Source organism: Talaromyces atroroseus (genome assembly GCF_001907595.1).
Source record: "Talaromyces atroroseus strain IBT 11181 chromosome Unknown scaffold_1, whole genome shotgun sequence".
In the NCBI taxonomy this organism is placed as follows: Eukaryota; Fungi; Ascomycota; class Eurotiomycetes; order Eurotiales; family Trichocomaceae; genus Talaromyces; species Talaromyces atroroseus.
The window spans coordinates 1,847,062-1,868,977 of record NW_017971433.1 but is presented as its reverse complement, the minus strand read 5'-3'; the positions used below and the strand labels follow the sequence as shown (position 1 = coordinate 1,868,977).

The 21,916-nt window shown below is 47.9% G+C and overlaps 6 protein-coding genes across 6 annotated transcripts; 4 read left to right on the top strand and 2 right to left on the bottom strand.

Annotated features, from left to right (window-relative positions):
• Nucleotides 1–2,662: 2,662 nt before the first annotated feature.
• Nucleotides 2,663–4,006, top strand: UA08_01735 (hypothetical protein; the record flags this gene model as incomplete). Its single annotated transcript, XM_020261432.1, has 2 exons — nucleotides 2,663–2,777; nucleotides 3,039–4,006. 2 exons carry the CDS (start codon nucleotides 2,663–2,665, stop codon nucleotides 4,004–4,006), a joined length of 1,083 nt encoding a protein of 360 aa, XP_020123445.1.
• An 837-nt stretch (nucleotides 4,007–4,843) lies between these two features.
• Nucleotides 4,844–6,127, top strand: UA08_01734 (hypothetical protein; the record flags this gene model as incomplete). Its single annotated transcript, XM_020261431.1, has 5 exons — nucleotides 4,844–4,988; nucleotides 5,019–5,064; nucleotides 5,151–5,306; nucleotides 5,374–5,647; nucleotides 5,708–6,127. The coding sequence occupies 5 exons, from the start codon at nucleotides 4,844–4,846 to the stop codon at nucleotides 6,125–6,127; spliced, it is 1,041 nt and encodes a 346-aa protein (XP_020123444.1).
• A 652-nt stretch (nucleotides 6,128–6,779) lies between these two features.
• On the top strand, nucleotides 6,780–7,972 carry UA08_01733 (Mannan polymerase complex subunit MNN9; the record flags this gene model as incomplete). The annotated part of the gene is made up of 2 exons (XM_020261430.1): nucleotides 6,780–7,892; nucleotides 7,952–7,972. 2 exons carry the CDS (start codon nucleotides 6,780–6,782, stop codon nucleotides 7,970–7,972), a joined length of 1,134 nt encoding a protein of 377 aa, XP_020123451.1.
• A 662-nt stretch (nucleotides 7,973–8,634) lies between these two features.
• Nucleotides 8,635–9,435, bottom strand: UA08_01732 (hypothetical protein; the record flags this gene model as incomplete). The annotated part of the gene is made up of 1 exon (XM_020261429.1): nucleotides 8,635–9,435. The coding sequence occupies one exon, from the start codon at nucleotides 9,433–9,435 to the stop codon at nucleotides 8,635–8,637; it is 801 nt and encodes a 266-aa protein (XP_020123450.1).
• Nucleotides 9,436–13,029: 3,594 nt separating this feature from the next.
• On the top strand, nucleotides 13,030–14,061 carry UA08_01731 (hypothetical protein; the record flags this gene model as incomplete). The annotated part of the gene is made up of 2 exons (XM_020261428.1): nucleotides 13,030–13,407; nucleotides 13,495–14,061. 2 exons carry the CDS (start codon nucleotides 13,030–13,032, stop codon nucleotides 14,059–14,061), a joined length of 945 nt encoding a protein of 314 aa, XP_020123449.1.
• A 707-nt stretch (nucleotides 14,062–14,768) lies between these two features.
• UA08_01730 (hypothetical protein) lies at nucleotides 14,769–20,709 on the bottom strand (the record flags this gene model as incomplete). The annotated part of the gene is made up of 4 exons (XM_020261427.1): nucleotides 14,769–19,480; nucleotides 19,538–19,813; nucleotides 19,874–20,213; nucleotides 20,272–20,709. 4 exons carry the CDS (start codon nucleotides 20,707–20,709, stop codon nucleotides 14,769–14,771), a joined length of 5,766 nt encoding a protein of 1,921 aa, XP_020123448.1.
• Between the last annotated feature and the right edge of the window lie 1,207 nt (nucleotides 20,710–21,916).

Genomic DNA, 21,916 nt, shown 5'->3' with positions numbered 1-21,916 from the left:
TCAGTGGCCGTTGCGAAGTAACGTCGATCTACCCCTTGCTTCCTAGAATCATCGAAGCCATGCCGGAGTATGCGTTCGCTCATACGTATGTACGTACGTATTATGTATGCGTACGAGTGCATGGCTGTATTCGGTAGCTAACTTCCAAGATTATGCCTTGCATTCCACAAAGCAGGCCTGTTTCAGCTTGACGGCTGCGAAACTAATTCTCCTTGACTCCAAAACGGGTCACGATAGGACTGCCAATATGCAAGTACTAGCACGTATTTGCTGATTGCTAGCTGCCTACCCAGCTAAACGGATTAATAACTGGCTACTTTGATGAGTTGATAGGTATAGTTCGGCGTGACTGACTCGCGTCGCTGATTACTCTCTAGACTCCCAGAATTTCGGGCACGATCCTGCAATGCGATAGGCAGTGTCGACAGCACGGGGCCTGTGCAACACACTAACAGTGGCGCAGGTCGTTGATCTTGGAAGAACCGGAGAGAAAAGAAAAGCGAGCAAGCAGAGAATAGGCGAGAAGGAAAGTGGACCCGGCTCAGTCGCCTGATCAAGCTATAGTTATACATACTGTGGTTACTGACACACCAGTCTATGAAATTGTCACAAAGGGATCCATGGATGAGACTCCCCCATACGGGCTCTCTACTGGTTGAGCTGGTGATTGTTCCAGTCTGGTAGCTAATCCCTGGTATATAATATAATTATTATGGAGGCTATTGTTATATTTAACCTGGGACTATCACAAGACGACTCCATAGCCAAGAAAAAGAGCAGGATAAGGGACTGAGTCACCTGTACGAGGAGACCCGACGGTAGCCGATGTGAGCCAACCGTCAGGCTTAGCGAAATGTAGGCGATGAAGGACGAAGCACAAAAGCAATATTAGTATTGGTGTTCTGGTAGGGCTGCCGAAGCACGGACAGTTGCAAGGAACTCGAGTTTAGATGATGTTCCGACATGATGCTAGCTGAACCTAGGAGAACAGAAATTAAAACTTGGAATTAGAGGGTTGCAACTGAGCAAGAAGAACCACCACATGACTTCCAGCATAAGCTGGAACAATCTTGAGCTTGATCATGCTTGTACCTGACAGGCTGCATGATGGACGCAAGGGGGGGGTGTCGGGTGGTATGTCTTGGAGCTGTACTTTGTACACAGTATGTATGTCTTTGGAACGAGCATGGCGCGGGATATAGATTCCCGCCTCAAACACAGTTTTTCGAAAGAATGCTCGTGGCCAACAGCGTGCTACGAACGTGAAGTGAAATATGTGAAAGGTTGCTACGGGGAGATAAGACACGGCGTAATTTATGGGATGGATGGACTGGACCGGCCCGTTGCCGTCCCCACCTTGGCTGGTTTGTCTCCATAACGAAATGCAAAGAATGTGTAATTAAATACTAACTAATGCTTCAAATCCCGTCTCGTTCCAACCTACTGTATTTCCGTGCTCGAAGTAGGCCCTTTTTTGCTTAAACTATTGATTAATTGCCATGAATATGCAAGGACGGATATGTATCAGGTTTGCCAGTCCCATTCTTTTTGACGGGTTTCTTTATGCGTTTGTTTCATACTGCTCGCTTAACGTTGAAACAATTTGTAAGCCCCAAAACCGGGGAAAGCACTAACAACAAGTTCTCGACTACGATGATGTGCAACTAAGACAGCCATCCCTGCCTAATAAGATAAGCACCACTATATATTGAGTCTGTCTGCCTGCTTGCGCTATTGGAAACATTGATGCTATTACATTGGCATGGTGCAACCCGTCTGAACAAGAAAGGCTATTCGCTGCTGCACAGATCCCAAAGAGGAATCCGTCCTGTTAGGAAGCGGCTTAGGCCGGTACCACACCACCCTTTATTATCATTGTTATCGTTATTCCTACGCGGCTTTGGTTAGTACGACTTACCAACCTAGTCATTCCGTACTTTGCTTGAGAAAAGTTGGGGGGTATGTGTGTGTGTGTGTGTGTGTGTTGATACAGTGGGTTGCGAGCAAGATTCCTTGTTTTCCAGGATCTCCTCTGCTGCGTGACCTGACATGCGTGAAGAATATTCATATATATAGCCTCGATGCTAACACGTTTTGATTTATCGGTCAGCTTCCATTTGCAACACTTCGATCCAAGGCCTGAATTTCCCCTCTGATTCCAGTGAGCAGTCAGACCGACTCCAGCACTAGGTACGCTGATTGCTCCTTTTCCAAGTCCAGCCCAGTGCGCGCTTTACATGAAGCACTCATCTGCGCATTTCCTCATTGGGATAAGCGTGCGTGTTGAATGACGCCGTTGGAAAGTGTTGTTGTTGCTGTTATAGTGCTGACCAACCAGCCTGTCTTTGCCACCTGAAGATCAACGTTATGTGCCTGCCTGCCGCACGCACCTGGTATATCACAGACATCACCTGCAAGACAAGGTTGAAAAAATAACAAAACAAAATAAAACAGTGATATGAGTGAGTTCAGTCCTGCTACCTAACTAAATGACGACATCGCACGCTGACCAAGGCAGCTCGCCGCTCATTGGCTGACTCCGCCGGCTCAAAGAGGAACTCCGTGATCCGGTAATGCGATTACCAAATACCATCATTACCGCCGCCCGACTCTAGCCCTACCTGCGTATTGGCCGTACCGCCGAAACCGTATGAGTACCGCCATGGCAGCCAAGGAAAGAAGAGTCAACAACGCTCGACGCCCTTCTTCCTCTTCTTCTTCCTCTTCCTCCCACTATCCCTCGTCCTGCAGTTCCATATCTCCCCCGCGACCCTCTTGTAAGACTCCTTTCCTTTTTTTTACTCTTTTTTTTTTCCCCAATCCCCCTTGGCGGGGTTGCACTGCGAAGTCGTCGCTTCCCCGCTCTTCGATCGTTAGATAGTGTCCACTGTCGAATGATCGCTCATCCCTACATGCACGTCTGCAATATTCCCCCTCAGCGGAGTGTCACGGAGCTCTGATTTGCCCACAACATCACCTCGCTACACCGTCCTTTTATGTGTTTGCTAGTGCAAGGACTGGCTGCTGATTATTCGCAGACCAGCATCATCTGTCTCCACCTCCAAGAAACCTCCAAGCCAGCGAACACAATAGTGCCCGAGAGCATCTTGCAAGTCTTATAAGGAGACACGGCCCCCCGACCCCGGTATCCTCATCCTCTTCTCTACGAAAATTAACCTCGACGTCCCCAATCAACACATCATTCCTCCCACCCGACTCAGTCGAGACACCGCCAGCTTCTCCCCCACCTGCAATCGAAAAGGCCTACGAGTCCACCGCAGGCTCTCAACCTATTCCTATTCCTCGTGCCAACTTGAATCGCTCTTTTGACGACTTCCCCATCACGCCGCTCACTGGTCGCTTTGAATACGGTCTGTACTTAACAGAACCCCCCCCTACAGATCCCCGCCCATCATTAAAGAACCACAACACGCGAAACGATAAAAAATCTTCCCGGCGGAAAAGTTCTCGACCAGCTGCATCCTCCGCCTCGAATTCTGCATCTGCTCGGTCCACAAAAAGAATGCCGCATTCGTCTGGTCCATCCTTAGCCATGCCAGTCCAATCAGGCCCTGTATCGCCAAAGGCGACACCCAAGGACAATGCGATGTACCTGGGTAACTTGCCGCGTTTTCACCCTGCTGTATATCAATCTCCCAATAGCACGCCCAACGCTTCCTTGTCGAATGCGACATCCAACCACCATCCAAGATCTTTTGGGTATCGCGTCGCATCGGGAGGAGGATCCAGGGAAGCTCTGAGACAATATCGCGAGCTGGTGGCAGCTAGTCTTTCGCAATCACGCCATACTGAGATTTCGGCTCCTCGATTGGACCCTCTCGGCAGCCCTGGTCCAGTGACCCCGCTTGCTCTCGAGGAGACAGACAGCTATATGGCTGCCAGACCGAACGCACCGGATAACCATACACCATCCCGGAAGCCCGACTCAATTGGCGAGCGGGAACGACATGTATCTCCTCGTTCAAAGGATAGCAAAAGTCGATGAGCCTCAGTTTGCATCTGGACCCTGGTACATGGCCCGGTCCGCTCGACTGAATATAGCCGTTTAAACGCGGATTTGTTATCCAAAATTTTTGCATGTTAGGCGTTGGAGCAATTTTGTGATGTCTCATTATTATCTCCTACATTTCCCCTGCCACGAACTCGGGAGATTCTGGTGTTCTTTTCTATTCCCTTAGGGACGCTTGTTCGATATGATTACTATCTGTATACCCCCAATGTGTTACGACAAGAAGCAAACAGCCGCTTTCTTGTCTTCTGTTTTCTATTCTACGTTCTTGTTGATTAACATTCATTAGCATACGAATGGCATGCACCGGTAGCTTGATGCATACGGGTGTGTACATTTCCAGGATCTCTACTTCAGTCTGTAACAACAATGTCATATATTATACATACATGATTAAACTAGCCAGTCACTTGCGCGTTGCGCAGCCCAGAATGTTCGACCATTAGATGCGTTCATGTCTTTGACTTGTCTTGTGAATTCACAGATGTAGCAATTAAGTTAGTTTAACTGAAAAACTGGAGGATTGCCTTAGTCAACCCCGCGCTGCACCGCGCCAAGACGCCCCGGAGTAGTGCCTCAGGTCCCCGACATGACCGCCGTTGTCGGCCTGAGCTTTATTCTAACTAAAGCTGCTCTGACTTCTTCCCTCCATGGCAGATGCTCTCCTCTGTTGGAGTAGACATTATTATCTCTCTTTGAAAGGAAGCACCTCAGTTGACTGGGGAATATATATCTATATCTCTTCCTCGATGGAGATTTTTGCATACTGCTATAGATAACCTCGTTCCCTCTCAAGTCCCCTGCCCCTAGACAATGTCCTCCCCAACAAGCGTTTCGCAGAACACCGCGTCGGTGCTGATGGAAGATGGCCATGGAAGACGGGACCATGCCAAAAAACCCAAGCGCGACTATAAAGGGTTCGTGGCCGGGGTGTTTTCTGGCATTGCGAAATTGAGTGGTAGGTTTTTGTCTACGCCCTGAATTACAGCACTGTTGACTAACACAATATGGTTGAGTTTGGTAGTCGGCCATCCGTACGTTTTTTTTTTTTTTTTCCCTTGTCCGAAATATCACGGCATACCACTACTGGATAGTACGCTAATCTGAGATTTACCTGCAGATTCGACACCATCAAAATCAGGTTGCAGACAAGCGACAAAGGCCGCTTCAAAGGCCCGCTAGATTGTGTTTTGCAGACTGTTCGCAAGGAAGGGTTTGGCGGGATGTACAAGGGAGCAACGCCCCCGCTGGTCGGGTGGATGGTAATGGACTCTGTGTAAGTCTCGGACACTGAACAAATCATAGGAGGGCCAGAAACAATGGAACTTATGGTCAAACTGCAGGATGCTTGGATCCCTCACTCTCTATCGCCGTCTGCTTCTCGAAAACGTATTTTCCAACCCCGAAATTCGCAAGTCAATACCATTTATTTCATCTCAAAAAGACCTCCATACTTTACCGAGCTTTGGTCATGGTATTGCAGGTATAATGGCTGGATGCACGGTCAGCTTCATCGCCGCGCCAGTCGAGCATGTCAAAGCCAGACTACAAGTCCAATACGCCGCAGACAAGAAGCAGCGGATGTACAGTGGTCCTATTGATTGTACACACAAAATTGTCAGTGTCGAATTGCACTTCCTTCAAGGGACATGTTGACCTTGTACTAACCTCTACTAGCTCCGAAGTCATGGTATCCCCGGACTATTTCGCGGTCTTTGCGCAACGCTCATCTTCCGATCGTTCTTCTTCTTCTGGTGGGGTTCCTACGATATCATAACACGCATGATGCAAGAGAAGACCAACCTGTCAGCCCCCGCGATCAATTTCTGGGCAGGTGGAATATCCGCGCAAGTCTTCTGGATCACATCTTATCCTTCCGATGTAATCAAGAATCGACTGATGACAGATCCGCTGGGAGGCTCTCATGGTGACGGCGAGAGGCGGTTCCGTCGATGGAAAGATGCTGCCATTGCTGTAGGCCGCGAGGGCGGATGGAGAGGCTATTGGCGCGGATTCTTGCCTTCATTTTTACGCGCGTTTCCAGCTAATGCTATGGCTCTGGTGGCTTTTGAAGGCGTTATGAGATGGTTGCCATAGGTTGTCGACTGATTGACTGACAGAACTGGTGTTGATAATGATACCCATTTGCACTGCATGCGGTTCTAAATGACATGTGATATGAAAATAGACCTGCTTATTCAAATTGTAGCTAGATTATTGCGAAGAATGAACAAATTACATCCACAAATGTTCACATGCATGTGAATATTATAATAGTTAGAGTTATCTTTTTCAATTCAGAAATATTACTACTTCCGGAGAATCGCCGCCAGCCAATCAGCGCGCGCCCTTTCTGACGGGCGATCTGGAGCGTCCGTCACGAAGATCTCCAATTTCGCAACACGTTGCAAAGACGACCTCCTCTTCTGCAAATGGCCAATTGAGCCCTCCAGCCTCATTTCGCATTGCGCTTCCCTTAATAGTTCTATCATGGCCGATTTTGCACCACAGTCTTCTTGTCTTCGCTGCATTTACACAGTATAGGATCAACGAAAGTCCACGCAATACCATCAAGCTTCGTTCCGAGACAACCCCCCCAAAAACCCCGTTCCCTCAAACGACGCTGGCTATTGGAATCGGAGCCAGGACTAGAATCAGGGTCGAGTGGAAATCTTCTCGCGGGTATTGGAAGCTGTCTGAAGAAAAATAAAAAAAAGAAGGCACTCCTCGTACAGGCAGCAAGGCCACCATGGCCCTTTCGCGGTCTCTACGACGAACAAGTCCTATAACATTGATCCTCGCGACCATTCTAGCGATTGGCTTCATATTTTTCCTCTGGGACCCATCCTCATCATCGATACCGGCAACCGCTCATCAGCGACAAGAAGATGCAGCCGCACATCCCCTCTCACCACCGACAAAACCCTTTCCCAAGAAACAGCCGCAGCGAGCCGATGGCCACCAAGCGCCACCCCCTGTTGTGCATTACCACATGAATGACCTTACCACGTCGGATACATCGGCCGAAAGAGGAGAACGCGTGCTCATCTTGACACCCATGATGAATTTCTACCAGGGCTATTGGGAGAATTTAATGAAACTTCAGTATCCGCATGAGTTCATTTCATTGGGATTCATACTCCCAAAGACAAGCGAAGGCAACGCAGCCACTGTTGCGCTACAAGAAGCAGTCGCAAAGACACAATCAGGACCCGTTGACGATCGGTTTGCGAGCGTGACGATTCTACGACAGGATTTCGATCCCCCGCTGCAGTCGCAGGACGAGAAGGAGAGACATAAGATAGAAAATCAAAAGGCGCGACGTGAGGCAATGGGTCGTGCGCGGAATAGCTTGCTTTTTACCACCTTGGGGCCTTCGACATCCTGGGTTCTGTGGTTAGATGCGGATATTGTCGAGACTCCCACCACGCTGATAGAGGATCTTACCCGTCATGATAAGCCGGTTCTTGTCCCGAACTGCTACCAGCGTTTCCTCAACCCAGAGACAAATGAGATGGATGTGCGACCATACGATTACAACTCGTGGATGGAAAGCGACGTGGGGCTTGAACTTGCGTCGAATATGGGACCCGACGAGATCCTTCTGGAAGGCTACGCTGAGCTAGCTACCTACCGAAGTTTGTTGGCCTGGATGGCGAGCACTGATGGAATAGAATATGATCCCAATCGAGTGGTAGAGTTGGATGGCGTCGGTGGGACGGCATTGATGGTGAAAGCCGATGTGCATCGTGATGGAGCGATGTTCCCTGCTTTTCCATTTTATCACATGGTTGAGACGGAGGGATTTGCGAAGATGGCAAAGAGGCTAGGATATACGTGTTGGGGGTTACCTGACTATTTTGTAAGTTCTGTTCTTGAGCCTTTTCTCCGTCTTTTATTGCGTCTACTAACAAGATCTAGGTGTACCATTATAACGAATAATTATCATTCTTTTGTTCTATAGATGCCATCTCATTTCATCTTTATATGGTTGGGGCAGGAAAAGAAGTCGATATTTGTCTTTTTTCTGTTTATTCGGGTGGCGTGCTTTCTCTTCATAACCAAGCTTCTTTCCATTCTTGTCACATCTATCTATATACTAACTAGTTATCACATTTTGCATTTTGCATTAGCGGTGCAATGGTGCAGTGCACCGCAGGTATCCGAACAGCAACGTACAATGAAGGCTAATTGGAAATTGAATTCTTTGATTGTGTTATGAATGTGATAATCTGCTGCGTGCATAGAATAGGCACCGAAGTAGAAAAAAAAAATGAGTACCGTACCAGCTCATTCAAGTAATATCTCTGTATAGATCACCTAACAATAGCTATATAAATGTGCCTGGATACTGTTGAGGCATGTATAGCTTACTGACTGGTGTTGCCCAAACAGGAAATATCAACCAAGAAGCCCTAACTTCCTAATTCGAAGAGAACCCACGCAACCACTTGCTGGCACAGTAACTTTAGTGGAGAAAATTTCCTTAGAATTATGCATTTGCGAACTTCGCATCTATATATTTTTATACCTATACTGGGAGCATTCATAAAAATAAATTACATAGGAATTGAACGAGACGAAACATCACATAGTCCAACCATTCACTGGTAGGTAACAGTGATATCGTTACCAGAAATGGTGCTTTCGCTGATAACATCAGAGCCGTCAGTAGTAGAGACCATCTCAGCAATGTAAGCACCGTCAAGGCCAACAGTAGTACCACCAACAACAGCGCTGTTGCCGGTGAAAGTGACGGAGCCATAGTCCGCAAAGGCGACCATGCCATCGCCAATAGTGAAGTCTTCGACAATCCACTCAGCAGTCACTTCACAGAGATCTGGTGACTCTCCGGACCAGGTGTAAGAGGCGCTTTGGCCATTAGACGTATTCTCGAGAGTAGTGCTGCCACCAGTGGTGCTGGAAGCAGTAACAGACACAGTAATCACATCACCGGCAGAAACAGTAACATCATCCCAGAATTGTTGCGCCTCGGCGGGCCACCACTCATACCAGGCCGAGTAGCTTGCAACACCGTCTTGAATGCACCAGTCGACACCAGCCTGCATCAGAGCACCGTCGCAGAGGTTTGTGACACCGTCAATTCCAACCCAGGCACATCCGCAGTAATTGGTAGAAGAATCACCGCCCGGGGGTACAGATATGGTCGGGACAGTGAAGGTGCCGGTAGCGCTCGTGACGTCGGAGGTATTCAAGTAGGCACCGGCCCAGCTGGGGAAGTAGAAAGTGCCTGAAGTCTCTCCAGTGGCATCTTCTTTGAAACTTTCGACGGAGGCAGCTTTGGCCTGGCTACGGTATCGAGATGCAAGTGGTCGAGATTTCGAGGTAGCTACCGCGGCGCCTGCGAGGAGCAGGGAGATAACTGTCTTGAGGGAGATACCCATTTTTTGATAGAGTTCTGGATGTGAAGGAGAATGTTCCAGGAGAAATATGGGAAAGAAGAGCGTTTCCAGGTAGGTAAGCGTTGTTGTTTTAGAGAATAGTCTGTCTAGTTGAGGAGGTACAATTACATATTTATATCTACCTAGGAGGCCATTCTACTCTCTTGTTGTTATTTCAAGCCTATTTTCTTACATGATAGTTCCATTTTTATTTTCTTTTTCACTTCGACTCAAAAACGAAAGCTCACCAAATTGATAATCCAAGCCGTTCAAATGATTACTCCTGAGCTCTTTAGGATGGCCGTAGCAGGCAATGACACCATTCAATGTAACCCCAGTAAGGTAGCGGCATATGCTAGACCACGTCTACTTTGAAATTTTGCAGTAGTGCTATGCTCTTACACATCTATATTCCTAAAGAAGGCTCTGGCAGGAGGCGTAAGGGCATCTTCCAGCTGGACCAGTGATGAATGAGTAACTCTGATAGTAGACAGCCAGCACTGCCTCCCATCGAATCTTGAAATCTAAAGGAAAATGGCTCCGTTGAATGCCGACCAGATCGTCAGGTTAGCATCAAAATACAGCCGATAGGACAACGACGTGATCGTCAGTGGCTTTGGCTTATGGCGGGGAATCAAGGGCTCTCCAATGCATGAAATAATTCGTAGTTAGGGCTAAATTAGCCCTAAAACTAGTTGCGTATGGAAGCCTCATCAGCTCCCTTCAACCCCTGCACTTTCCGTTCTCGACTCTATGTTTTTGAAGCTCAAGATGCCTAGCTATGCTCATTGTTATCTATTCGTTTGCTCATGCAAGTGAATTACAAGTTACTAGGGCCAGACAAAAAGAAGAAGGCCATATTCTTGAGGCACGCAAAGTTACATCGATTGATATTCAGGAACTCAAAAGCCAGCCAATCGGCGTGTCCGGCTGTGTAGATCTTGTGCTGTAAACTGCCTAGCGCCGAGGTCTAGGCCATAATGGGGGCCAGCAGCCTCCGTCGTTTCCCTTTTCGTCTTTGTATAAGCTTCAACTATCACTGCATGCAACCTTCTGATCGTGCCGAGTCTGCATAGTATATGATCAGTGCCGTCTTCCGAGTGCGGATTTCAGGGGTCTTAATCAGACCCTTATTTCATTCAAGCAATTCAAATTTTGCACTTCTCTATACTCCGAGAGTATTACCTTGGCCTATATATTGGGTATGCAATCACATAGAACTTATATTAATTGATTTATGCCTTTAGCAGGCATTTACACACTTTCGGGATGGAATAAAACTATCGTATTCGACGTTGTACAAACGCTTGCACCAGATCGAAATTTCACATCACTGAAGTATGAGTACGTATATAGCCGGTAATCTAGTCTAGGTTTGCATGAGCTCCTCTCCGATTTAAATCCTTCCAGAACTCCATGAAGATCATTTGACCATCATAACCGGATCTGGACAACCGTTCCTTTTTTTTTTTTTTTTTTCTTTTTTTGTTCTCAGTTGTACATATCGTAACAGCATATGTCTATACTCACATCGTCAATCATCATCAATCATCAGTGCGTGGGCCACAGTCATACAACTAGAAGCCTGCGGAGTCTGCATGTTAGTCCTCCAAATACTGTGATAATTCCACTGTTTATTCTAACTGCTAGCGACAAAAGCTGCGACTCAGTATTATAGACAGCTCGGCCTAGGCTTATACTTAGCGCCGCATGTCATATTGCAAATTGTCTCTGAATAAAGCTGGGATGCTATCAAGAAACCTAATCTTGGTGATGATGAACACATCTATCATATATCCCAGTACGTAGCCCGCTTAATGGTGGATTGAAATGTTCCCATTTTGTTTTTAATATCATAGTCAAGCCTCCAACCGTCGTTACGACAAGATAATTATATTTCTCGTGCATTGCTTGCACATAAAGTTACATATGGTTGGCTTTTTATTTATTATTCTTCACTAGCTTGTATAACGTAAGCATGGTTTAAATAAAGAAATATAGTACTTCAATAACATATAAGGAATCAGAATTAATTGGTCATTGTGGTACTACAGTAAGTCACTGCTATCGGAACAAGGATGGACTTGGAGCAGGTCTAGTTCCTGTTCTTGGACATGTCCAACTACAACAGTTTCCTACCCTACATATTATCGAGGTAGATCACGAATTATTCCTCTTCATATATGCAGACAGGGTAGTGGGTGGCAGCCATTCCCCGCCAGATGATTCTTATGCGTTGTATTCGCCGAGTTGATGAGCCTCTCGTCTATATTATTGAATAATAAAGAGTAGTCCTTTAGATAGTGTCGAGAACGTAACTATATTACTTTTATCTCTGCGGTGCATGACTAGGCAGTTTCCATGGTACGATGAGATCCTGGGTGTTGATTGGACTAAGGCAATAAACTTGTTGCCAGAAAAGATGTAGTGTGTGATTATATGTAGGTTCTCTGCTCTTGGTGTCCACCCCGATGCTTGACATGGTAAGAATGACCTTTTTTATACTACCTTGCTAGGGCTTGCTCAAAGCGAGCGGCCTACGTGGTGGGTGCTGACTGGCCAGAACGCCTACTACAATTCCCAGCCTAAGGCTTCCCATATTAGTTACCAACAACAACCATGTTGATGAATCAACACAGAATTCAGTACCTTCCGACCCTATACTCATAAACCCACGTCAATGGAAAATAGACGATCCGGCAGGCTCCGGATCGGCAGGTTCTTTAGAGATCGTGTCTTTTTGACACTAGTAGCGGAGATCCATGTCTCCATCTACTACGTATTCACATGTGCTTTTAATATTATTCATTAGAGAATGCTCAATACTACACACCAGGCAAGTTGCAAGGACCACGTGCCGTAAGCAGTTTGCATGGCCCGGGATGGCGTTGAAATGAGGAGTAAGTAACATCTTATACTAAATCCTCAAAAGTTGGCCATGGCTGCCGAGACTAGTATTGTTCGGCGATAGTTGGCGCTGCTCTAGATCAATCCAATTGCTGGGCAAGGGAATATCGGCCACTGGACAATGGACAGTTCAAAGCACTCCATGCTCTCATAGAAAAAGGTCACGAGTCGTATAAGAGTCCCTCCGGGATCTTGGAGTTCTTGAGATTGGCCCCTTTGCACTCATTCCCTCATATAGACGGCTTATGCCGCCGCCTTGGCTTCATTGAGGCTACATTTATATACTACATCTTGCGCCCTAACACCGGCGCCACCGCCCCAAGAGTTCATAGAGTAGCATGAGTCTCTCTCTGGTGTCTTTTGAACTCCACCCACGACAGATAAGTATAATGATATTACTACCCAAACTAAAGAGAAGCAGAGCTAAGTAAGAGGGTGTATACAGTAGGATGGAGATTATATTTAGTATTTTGCTAGGGCAATGTAACATAATACATTATCAATAAATTGGATAGCCTTTGTCAGCAACTACTCATCGAGTGGAATGAATCATTATAAAAGGAGCAAGTCCCCTCGAGATAAAAGCAGTTCCTTGTTGGACTCTGGTCAAGGACGCTCTTGTACTTTTTGAAAGACTGCATGCCTTGTGTGTGCACAGCTATTTAAACCGCCATGGTCTATAGAAACATCATGAAACTGCTCGGTGCCGGGCTAGCATGGAGCTTCACTTTCCAGTCCTCGGTGGTAGGCTTTCCTACATTGCAAAAACGAGAGTCAAACACAGCAACACCAAGGAATGTCATCTATGTTCAGACTTTTACCGATTCTGCAGGCAACTGGTTCAACCTCACGGACTTGGTTACTGAACAAAGTGGCATTACCCATGTGATTTTAGCATCACTTCACCTGGACTCCCCGACCCAAATTCACCTTAATGACAATGATATTAACTCGACTTACTGGGACCCTTTGTGGCCAATGGTTACGTCTCTGCAGTCTGCCGGAGTCAAGGTCTCGTTGATGATGGGTGGTGCTGCAGCAGGTAGCTGGGCTAGAATAGCTACTGATGTAAGTGCCCTGCTTTCTCTTTTACAATCGATCACTACAAAGCATCTTACAACTTGTGTCGGACACTTAACAAACATTGTTGTACAGTTTGATGTCTATTATCCTGAAATTCTCTCCATCTTAAGGAGTCATAATCTAGATGGTTTTGACTTTGATGTGGAGGAAAATGTTTCTTTGGATGCTCTTGTCAAGCTCGCCCAACAGCTTGACACTGATCTTGGAACCGATTTTATCCTAACCGGCGCACCAGTTGCTACCGCTCTTGTCAACGAGGGGAATTTGGATAATGTAAGCTGGCCTCTGCTGGATGCAACAGCTACTAGCTCCACACGTCCCAATGGCAAGCTGTTCAATTGGTATAACACGCAATTCTATGATGGTTGGGGCAATGCGGGCACGCCGACCACGTATGAAAACATTATCAGTGCTGGTTGGGATCCTAGCCGTATTGTTATGGGTGTTCTCACCGCTGGTCGCGAGGGTAGTGAATGGGTGTCTCTTTCGGGACTTTCTAGTACCATTTCCAGTCTGAAGTCGATGTACTCTGATTTTGGTGGTATTTCTGCTTGGGAATATGGAGGTGGTGCTGGCTCAAGCGATGGTGTCACACCGGAGCAGTGGGTTGCTACCATCAGTAGTTACCTGTTTTATTGAACAAACTGGTATATAGGTCTATTCCTTCTTCTGTATATAAGTTCCTATGAATGGATGAATTAAACCGGCTTGATGCATTGTATCCATGGTAGTGTACACTGTACACAAGCCGAGCACCATGCGTAAAGGATGGGCATAGATGAGAGGCAAAGGAAGGAATTTCCGTGTTTGGAAATCCTGCTTTGATATGGGAAGGTTCTGCGCATACAGAGTCTATAGCGAGTTAATAATCATGTTTTCAACTTAGGGCTTTTAGAGATAGGACACATTGAGCTTGGGGCTGATGCGGACCTTATTAAGAGTTTTGAGATATTATGTATGTTACTTTTTTATTATATTTAAAATGTCTCTTTAAATGTCTAGAGATTAGATGAAAAAGACACTAGTGTCTAGTAACCATTTATATATTTAGACGGGCCATGCTATTATCCCCAAAGTGTACTACTTTATTCCTTACCTGCTGCCTTGTGGTCTCTATTAGGAATCGAATGCCTCAGGAGCAAGTGAAGATCATATTGGGGGGTGGGATTAATTAATTCAATCGACTTTTAGGTACATCTCCAAGACATCAAACAGGAGGACGAGGCGAAGATCAAGCAAAGAGTGACTTCATCAAATTTCAGATACAAAGGGCATCAAAACGGGGAAAGAAGACAAAAAAAATAAAGATAAGGCCTGGTTCACTCAATTTAGGTACGGCCAACCCATCAAACAGCAATCGCGAAGCGCTCACCCAGACCGAATGCTGGATGTGACTTGTGTGAAATCAAATCGTCGCTGGCTTCCGCGCGACCAGAACCAAATTCCTTCAGATTCCACTTGTCTACGCCTTCAATGCCCTTGAGATCGTCTCCAAATGCCTGGAAGAGAGCGGAATTCAGGCTTTCATATTCCTTATAGTCCTTAGGCCAATTGCCCAAACGTTCCACCGCTAGCTTGAGCAGATGCAGGTGCTGCCGGACATACTTGCCCGATTCCTCCGATCTCTCGCCGGGGCTAGGCGGGCCAGTTTCAGAGCTAGGTGAGCTGGTTCCTGAATCTATCGCTGGGGAAGCTAAGGAGGTAGGATCGACGAAGGCTCGGAGCGCGTTCTCATGCAGCGCCGCGGCTTTCTTGTAGTACCGGTATGCGAGTTCGCGGTGCTCCTTTCGGTCCTGATATCCCTGTGCCACGCTGGCGTACATCCGTGATAGGAGGACGGTCATCTCATCACTGCTCGGATGCTGGGGGCCATGTACACGGACGCAGTTGTATACGATGTCCTCGGCCAGACGGATGGCGGCCATGTACTCGCCCATCAGATAGCGGGTGATGACGAGCATACGTCCTAGGGCGAGTGTGTATGTTGCCTCCTCCTGCGAGGGCGGGTGCTTGTCACGATTATCCCAGAGTCCCGTCAGGAGCCAGGCTAGATTCGCATAACCCCTTTGTGCGTCTAAAAGCTTGATCAGCTTGTTCAGTGTCACATGGTCCAGTTGGGTGAGGTCGATGTTGGCTTGCTTGCAGTATGCCAGTGTGGGGCTCATGATGGTGGACGAGGCGCTGAGCATTTGCTTTCTTGTTGTAGAATCTGGACGCGGCTCCAGATTCTGACCGGAGATGGTTAGACCTAGATTGAAAAGCAGCTTGACGACGCTTAGCGAGGAGGAGAACCCATTGTGCGCCTGGATGTACTTGAAAGCGGCCACAGCGAGATTACAGGCAGCCTGGTAATCTCTTGTGGCGAGGTACTGTGTCACACCGCGGTAGCCCGCGATGGCCACGGACTGCAAGAAGTTTTTAGTGGTATATACGCTAAAGTAATCTAAAAGAGTGCCGATAAAGACCCTGGCTTCGCCGAAGCTCATCTGGACTTTTTCCTTCTGAGACGTGACCAAGAAGTTTGCGAGGTCCTCTACAAGACGGGCGGCCGTCGACACCTGGCTTCTGGCGCGAAGAAGTCCATACAGACGAGCAGCAATGGCTACTATGGTATCCAGAGTACTGGACTTGGAGCGAGCCTCTGATCGGTATCGCTCAAAGTAGACGTACTCAGCACACAGGGCCGAATGAATATCGCTTACCGTGAGCGAGACCTCTCTTTGTTCTCGAAGAGTGTACTGAAGGTGTGCGAGGAAGACCAAGCTCTGACGGCCGCCGCGAGGCAAGACAGAATCCGTGGCGCCGGTTTCCTTGATCACAATTTCACGGTAGAGCTCCTCGGAGAGCTCCTTTGCCTGTTGGACCTGACCAATCGAGATGAAGCTGGACGCAATGGTTTGCGCGGAAGTAGCGAGTTTGGTTGCAGAGGTTTCCTTCGAAACAATCTGGAGAGTTGCTTCTTGGAGCAGCGATACGGCGGTTTGCACCTCCCCTCGTTTGGTATACAGGGGGACCAGCTCTTTCATTTCAGACAGGGATGCCTCGTGGGCCCATCCGTAGGTAGACCGCAAAGTTGACAGGCGATCCTGTCGGATGGTGATCACTCGTTGTAGCTGCTCTGAGGAGACAGATTCTGCGCTGGCCGACGCGATTGATGTGTACTGCTCCTCATAATGAGCGTCCAGTATTGCTTGGAGCCCCTCTTTGTCAATATCAACCTCACTGGATTGAGTATTGAGGAGTTGTTCGCACAATTGGACAGCTTCGGCTTCGTATCGCTTGGATTCCAGACAAATCTCCAGCAATTTGTTCGTAGACTGAATGGTGATCGAGGCAGTGGCTCCAAATCTAGTTTGACAAATGCTGCGATACTGAACTGTCACATCGTGTATCACATGGAGCCCTGCGCGGGTCATACGCAAACACTGCGTGTACAGCTCATAGACTGATTTGACGAATTCCTGGTCTTGAAGCTTCGGGTTGATGTTCGGGTGCCGGAGGGTATTGAACAATGTTTCCCAGTACTCGCGTGTTTCAAAGTATTGCCCCTGGCCCAAAAGCTCTGTTGCTACTATGAGAAGAGACTCAAAAGCGTCCGGATGACAAGTCTTGGAGTCCTTGTTCAGAATCCGGACAATTAGGCGATGGTAGCCGACGGCAGCTGAGCGCGGCCGTGTAAGGCCCGCCAATGTCCGAAGCTCTTGAAGGACCGCAGGATGATCTTCTTTAGATTGCTTCGTTAAGTCGTCGAGTATATCCTGATGGATGCGGATCAGCTTGTCAGTCTGAGATTTACGCTCATACAAATGCAGAAGGTCCCTTGTGAATCGCTCTCGCAGCCCATCTTCAATGGGACGGCCTCGCCGCATGCTGTAATAAAGACGAAGGGAGACATCCTCAGATTTTGCTGAACGGCCTCTGAAGCGATAGCAGTTCCTGAGGCGCTCTGCCAGGTCGATACAATGACCAACGTTCTCTGATGGAAGCTCCACGTCTTGGGCCGATGGAGTGAAAAAGGACGGCCAAACACGGAGCAGAATCGCCTTCAGAGCCTTTGTTGCGTCTCGCCATTGATGACGGGACAAGTACATTTCTACAAGCTTCTGAGCCGCTGCGATAGAAGAAGAGCTCGCGGCGGATGTGCTGGAGATGATTTCCTGAAAATTCGACTCCATAGATGTGCGCTCGGACCAGCTCGCTGTCTCCTCTTTGATCGACCGCATGTGGCTCTCAATCTCCCTGTACAGCGAGCTCTGACTGTTCATTGTCTGGGAGATAGGCTCATCGGTTTCGATGTCGTCCAGAGCAAAAGTTGTGCCTTCCTGAACACTAGGCTTTCGACCATGGAGATGAACCAGCAACGATCCGTCGGACTGGTGTGACGTAGTCGACTGTGAAGTAGCAGTCTCCGTGAGACTCGTTTGCAGTGAAGTTGCGATTTGCTGCGCTTTGCGTTCTTCCTTAATGTACTTCAAATGCTCCACCAGTTGAGTCAATGTCGAAATGACGATGCTGCTATTCTGTCCGTACTGCACCTTGTAGCATTCAACAAGGAGCTGGAGCATCTCAGTCCGCCTGATCATGATCTCCGTTCGTGAGTTGGTGACTTCATTGGTGGTGCTCTCGAGGAAATCCTGGATCATTCTCCGCGTGATGACGTGCTGACTGGAAAGCGCCTTTTGACATATGATCGCCGCATGGTAGAAGATATGGCTCGCTTCAGTAGGCATTATATCTCGTATCTCGCGGTAGAAGAGTACTTGGCAGATGATCGCCTGCTGCGTTGCCGGATGATCGACTGTGAGCGTCTGCCGGTAGAGCGAAGTCTGGAGATTGTGCCAGGACAGAAGCACCGGAGTTGGTTTTGCTTGCCATAAAGTCATCTCTAGCCGTGGTGCAACTGGCTTGGTGGGGATGAATGGGCCAAGTTCCTTTCCCACTGTGTGAATCTGCTGATCTGTCTCAGTCCCCAGTGCGGTTTTCATATGAGCCACCCAGTACCGGAGGGCGAAATCCAGGAGTGGAAACCGCTCCAGTAGTTTGGACGTCCTCTGTAAGCTTACGGGAGTCTCGGAGATTTCGTCCTCATCGGTCACATTTAGCTTGACATAGAGAAGCAACCTGCGGACGAGATCCACATGCCTATCCCCAAGTGTCGAGAACAATTTGCCTTTGTTGACGGTGTCTATTATGGCTGTGCGGATCTGTCCATGCCGCAAGGAGACCATGTTATTTTGGCAGAAGACCAGAGATGCGAGTGGTCGCAGGAGCATGAGCGGGTCGACCCCTACATCTACGATGGTTTGCTTATCCACTCGAACGGACAGAAGCGTAGACAACTCGCGTAGCGTCAGAGGGCGTATAGCAGTGGCGAGCCAAACCATCATTCTCTTTGCCTCCTCCGACACTTTCGAGTCAAGTCGATGAACGACAAGGTCCGTGATAGAGGGCCCTGCCTTGGCTAACGCGTCAACAGCTTTCACAAAGTCCTGTCCGTGAGGCGCGTGTTCGTCCTTAATCCTTTTCGCGGCCAGCTTAGCCCACAAAAAGGAGCCACCGGAAGTTTCTGCGATTTGGATTACGGTTACCTCCTGCTGTTCTTCGGACAGCTCGCAAAATGCAGAGCAGGACTGGAAGATCTTCCGGACGACCGCGGCAACATCATCGAAGATCAGTTCCGGAGTAAGCTGCACTGCAGTGTGTGTAGTAGAGGTCTCCTGCTTTTGTGTCCCAAGTATAATCAGCTTCAGATTGGACGCGTTCAAGGTCGCATCTCTGAGCCGATTGACTAGAGCAGTCTGTCCGCAGCTGGCTTCGTCCGCTCCATCGACGACAAGGACGAGTTCCTGCGAACCCTTCAGATTGGCTTGGAGGGCGAGTCCGAGTGCATGCCAGATGGCATTATCGTACTGCTCCTCGGTAGTTGACTTCCGGCAGTGGTCATATGCATCCGAGAGGATTTCATAAAGCTGCACGTTCCCGATACGCGCCGAAAACAGTTGAGAAAGAATAGACTTTGCCGTTGCGCGCGGCGTCGTGTTGGCAGGGATACGTGCATCTTTGGTTAATTTTTAGCGTATGATGGGTGGAAAAGCGACTCTTCAGTGCGACTTACTGATCGGTACAAATATGGACTTGTACATGACCCCTCCGGTAGGATGTTGCAGGTAATCATTGATCACCGTCGCTAGGATGGTCTTACCAGATCCCGGCTTGCCGGAGATGGACAAGGTCTTTTGCTCACTCTTGAGGAATCGAGTCAGATACGGTGCCATCCACAGGCAGGTCGACTCCTCTCTTTCCTGCGCAAAATGCGCAGTAAATTCGGTAATATTGCTCAAAACGGGATCTTCAGGTTCCAGCCAGTTTTTGACCGTCTTCACTTGAGTCACTAGGGCCATATGTTAGCATGTAGTTTGACAGATGCGACAGGAAGAAAGCCAAAGTATACCCTTGTCCTCATGGAAACCCGCTCCCAGCAGCTGATGCCTCCACATCATCTCCGAGACATGCTCACATCGAGCGCGGAAGCTCTTGATAGACGCAGTGAAAGGACTATAGATATCAATCGACACAGATCCTGAGGCCAAACTGCCAAGAGAGCGATGACAGTGGGTTGCTACTCCGACGACCAAGGTAACCAGGTCTGCCAAAGCGAGAATCAGCTGGTCCTTGATACTCTGCGAGACTATGAACAACTCCGTTCGGTGAAGTAAGTTCTCCAGACCGGTCGAGCAACGATAGAAGAAACCAAAGACATCCAAGAGAGCACTAGAATTTTCATCTCCCAACTGCATAATGACATTAGTATTCGCTTCCCCGACTCTTTCCACTTCACCAAGGACATACCTCGAGAAGGCTCGCACAGTGAATGTATGCTAACTCCGCCGCCATGCGGCTGTCTCCTTCAAAATACTGAATTGCCGAATCAAACGTGTGCAGTCGTTCTACAAACAAGCGCGCCCAGACAAGGACTTTATCATAACTACTGCCCTCCGGAGGTAGCTTTCGCATTCGCTCCGCGCGGATCCAGTCGAGAATTGCCTCATAGTCCGCGCCGATGATTTTAGCTGAGTTCAACTCACTGCTGCCTCTGCGTCCCAGTGATTGCACAAGATTAGCGAGAGTTGAATTGCCCTCGCCGCTGGACTTGCGCGGGCCATGCTGGGAGCCAATGGAATGTCTCCCGGTCCCGGTGAGGCTGGGGACACCTCGAGGGTTGAGAAGTAAGTCCGAAGAGGGGACTTCAAAAGAGTGGTGGACGTGAGCTTGGAAAGAGGTAGCCATGTTGTGAGTTACGCTGTAACACAAGGGTTTGGGGTATATTTGGGGATCAATTGAGTTTTATATGAAGACTGTACATTTCTTTTTGAAATTGGTACAAAATGAACTAATAAACTGGTAATTGAGTTCTTCTACTTGCGAAATGCCTTATATCTTTCTAACATAGCGTATATGTCAGTATGATGAACTTGTGTCATGCTCCACAATCTGTAAAATCGGCAACTAGATATAGAGACACAGATGACGCACTCTACACAATCAGATCTCTGCTACGCGATGTAGCAAAACGAGCATGATAGCGTCGTGGCTAGCTGAAACGGCTCTTTTGTCCATGGGACTCAACATTCTGGTCAGAAATCTTTTTTTGTATTTGTGACCCGATTTTGCACAAGTGGCGAGCGTCCAGGGCTTATGGTTCGCTAATATACCTCTTTTAGGTATTTCCTCTAGCAAGCTAGCAAGTAGAGAACCTTTCGGCCGGTAGCTATCGTAACTTTGAATTTGTTGTTCGAACCTTAGGCAGAGTATTGATAAGATCTACATACAATTTCCTAACCCATTCATTATGTTTGTCCATTCTTTCCTACTGCGACCGTTATTCTTTTTGGTATTTATCTATACGCTACTTCGATAAGCGCGCCTGCAGGTGAGCCAAGTAAGTTTAAGGACTCTGTTGAATTATGAAAGCCTAAAAATGGAGAGCTCAGTTCAGAAACCATGGTTTCATCGGTGTGGACGGAACATCCGCATGCAGTATTTATACAATCAATGCCCATGCATGATTCCAAATCTTTCTCCCTGTATGTCATTGTGATCTATGTTGGTTAGGGATGAGAGTACTGAGCTCACATCTATATGAGCCATCCACTTCATTAAGCTGAATACAAGAAGTGTACTTTCCTTAATTGGCTGAAGAATACTCGCACCCGTTGGCTGAGCTGCATGCTGCACAAATGCAAAAGCTCTTATTTTCGCTTTTCCATTTTTTGGTTCGCAAATCGCCTCTCGCCCCGTCTCGACGACTCGAATTCTTGGGGAACGCCAGGTGGGTCGAAACAAAGTCGTCTCCACTGCTGCGGGCCGCCCGATGGGCTGAAATCGACCCGAGGATCTGGTTCATTTGACGTAGCTGACTGATTGCAGAGAATACACTACCTTCCTCGACTATCATGCCACTGTTTTGCTCGTATGGACAATTTTTGCATGCTGC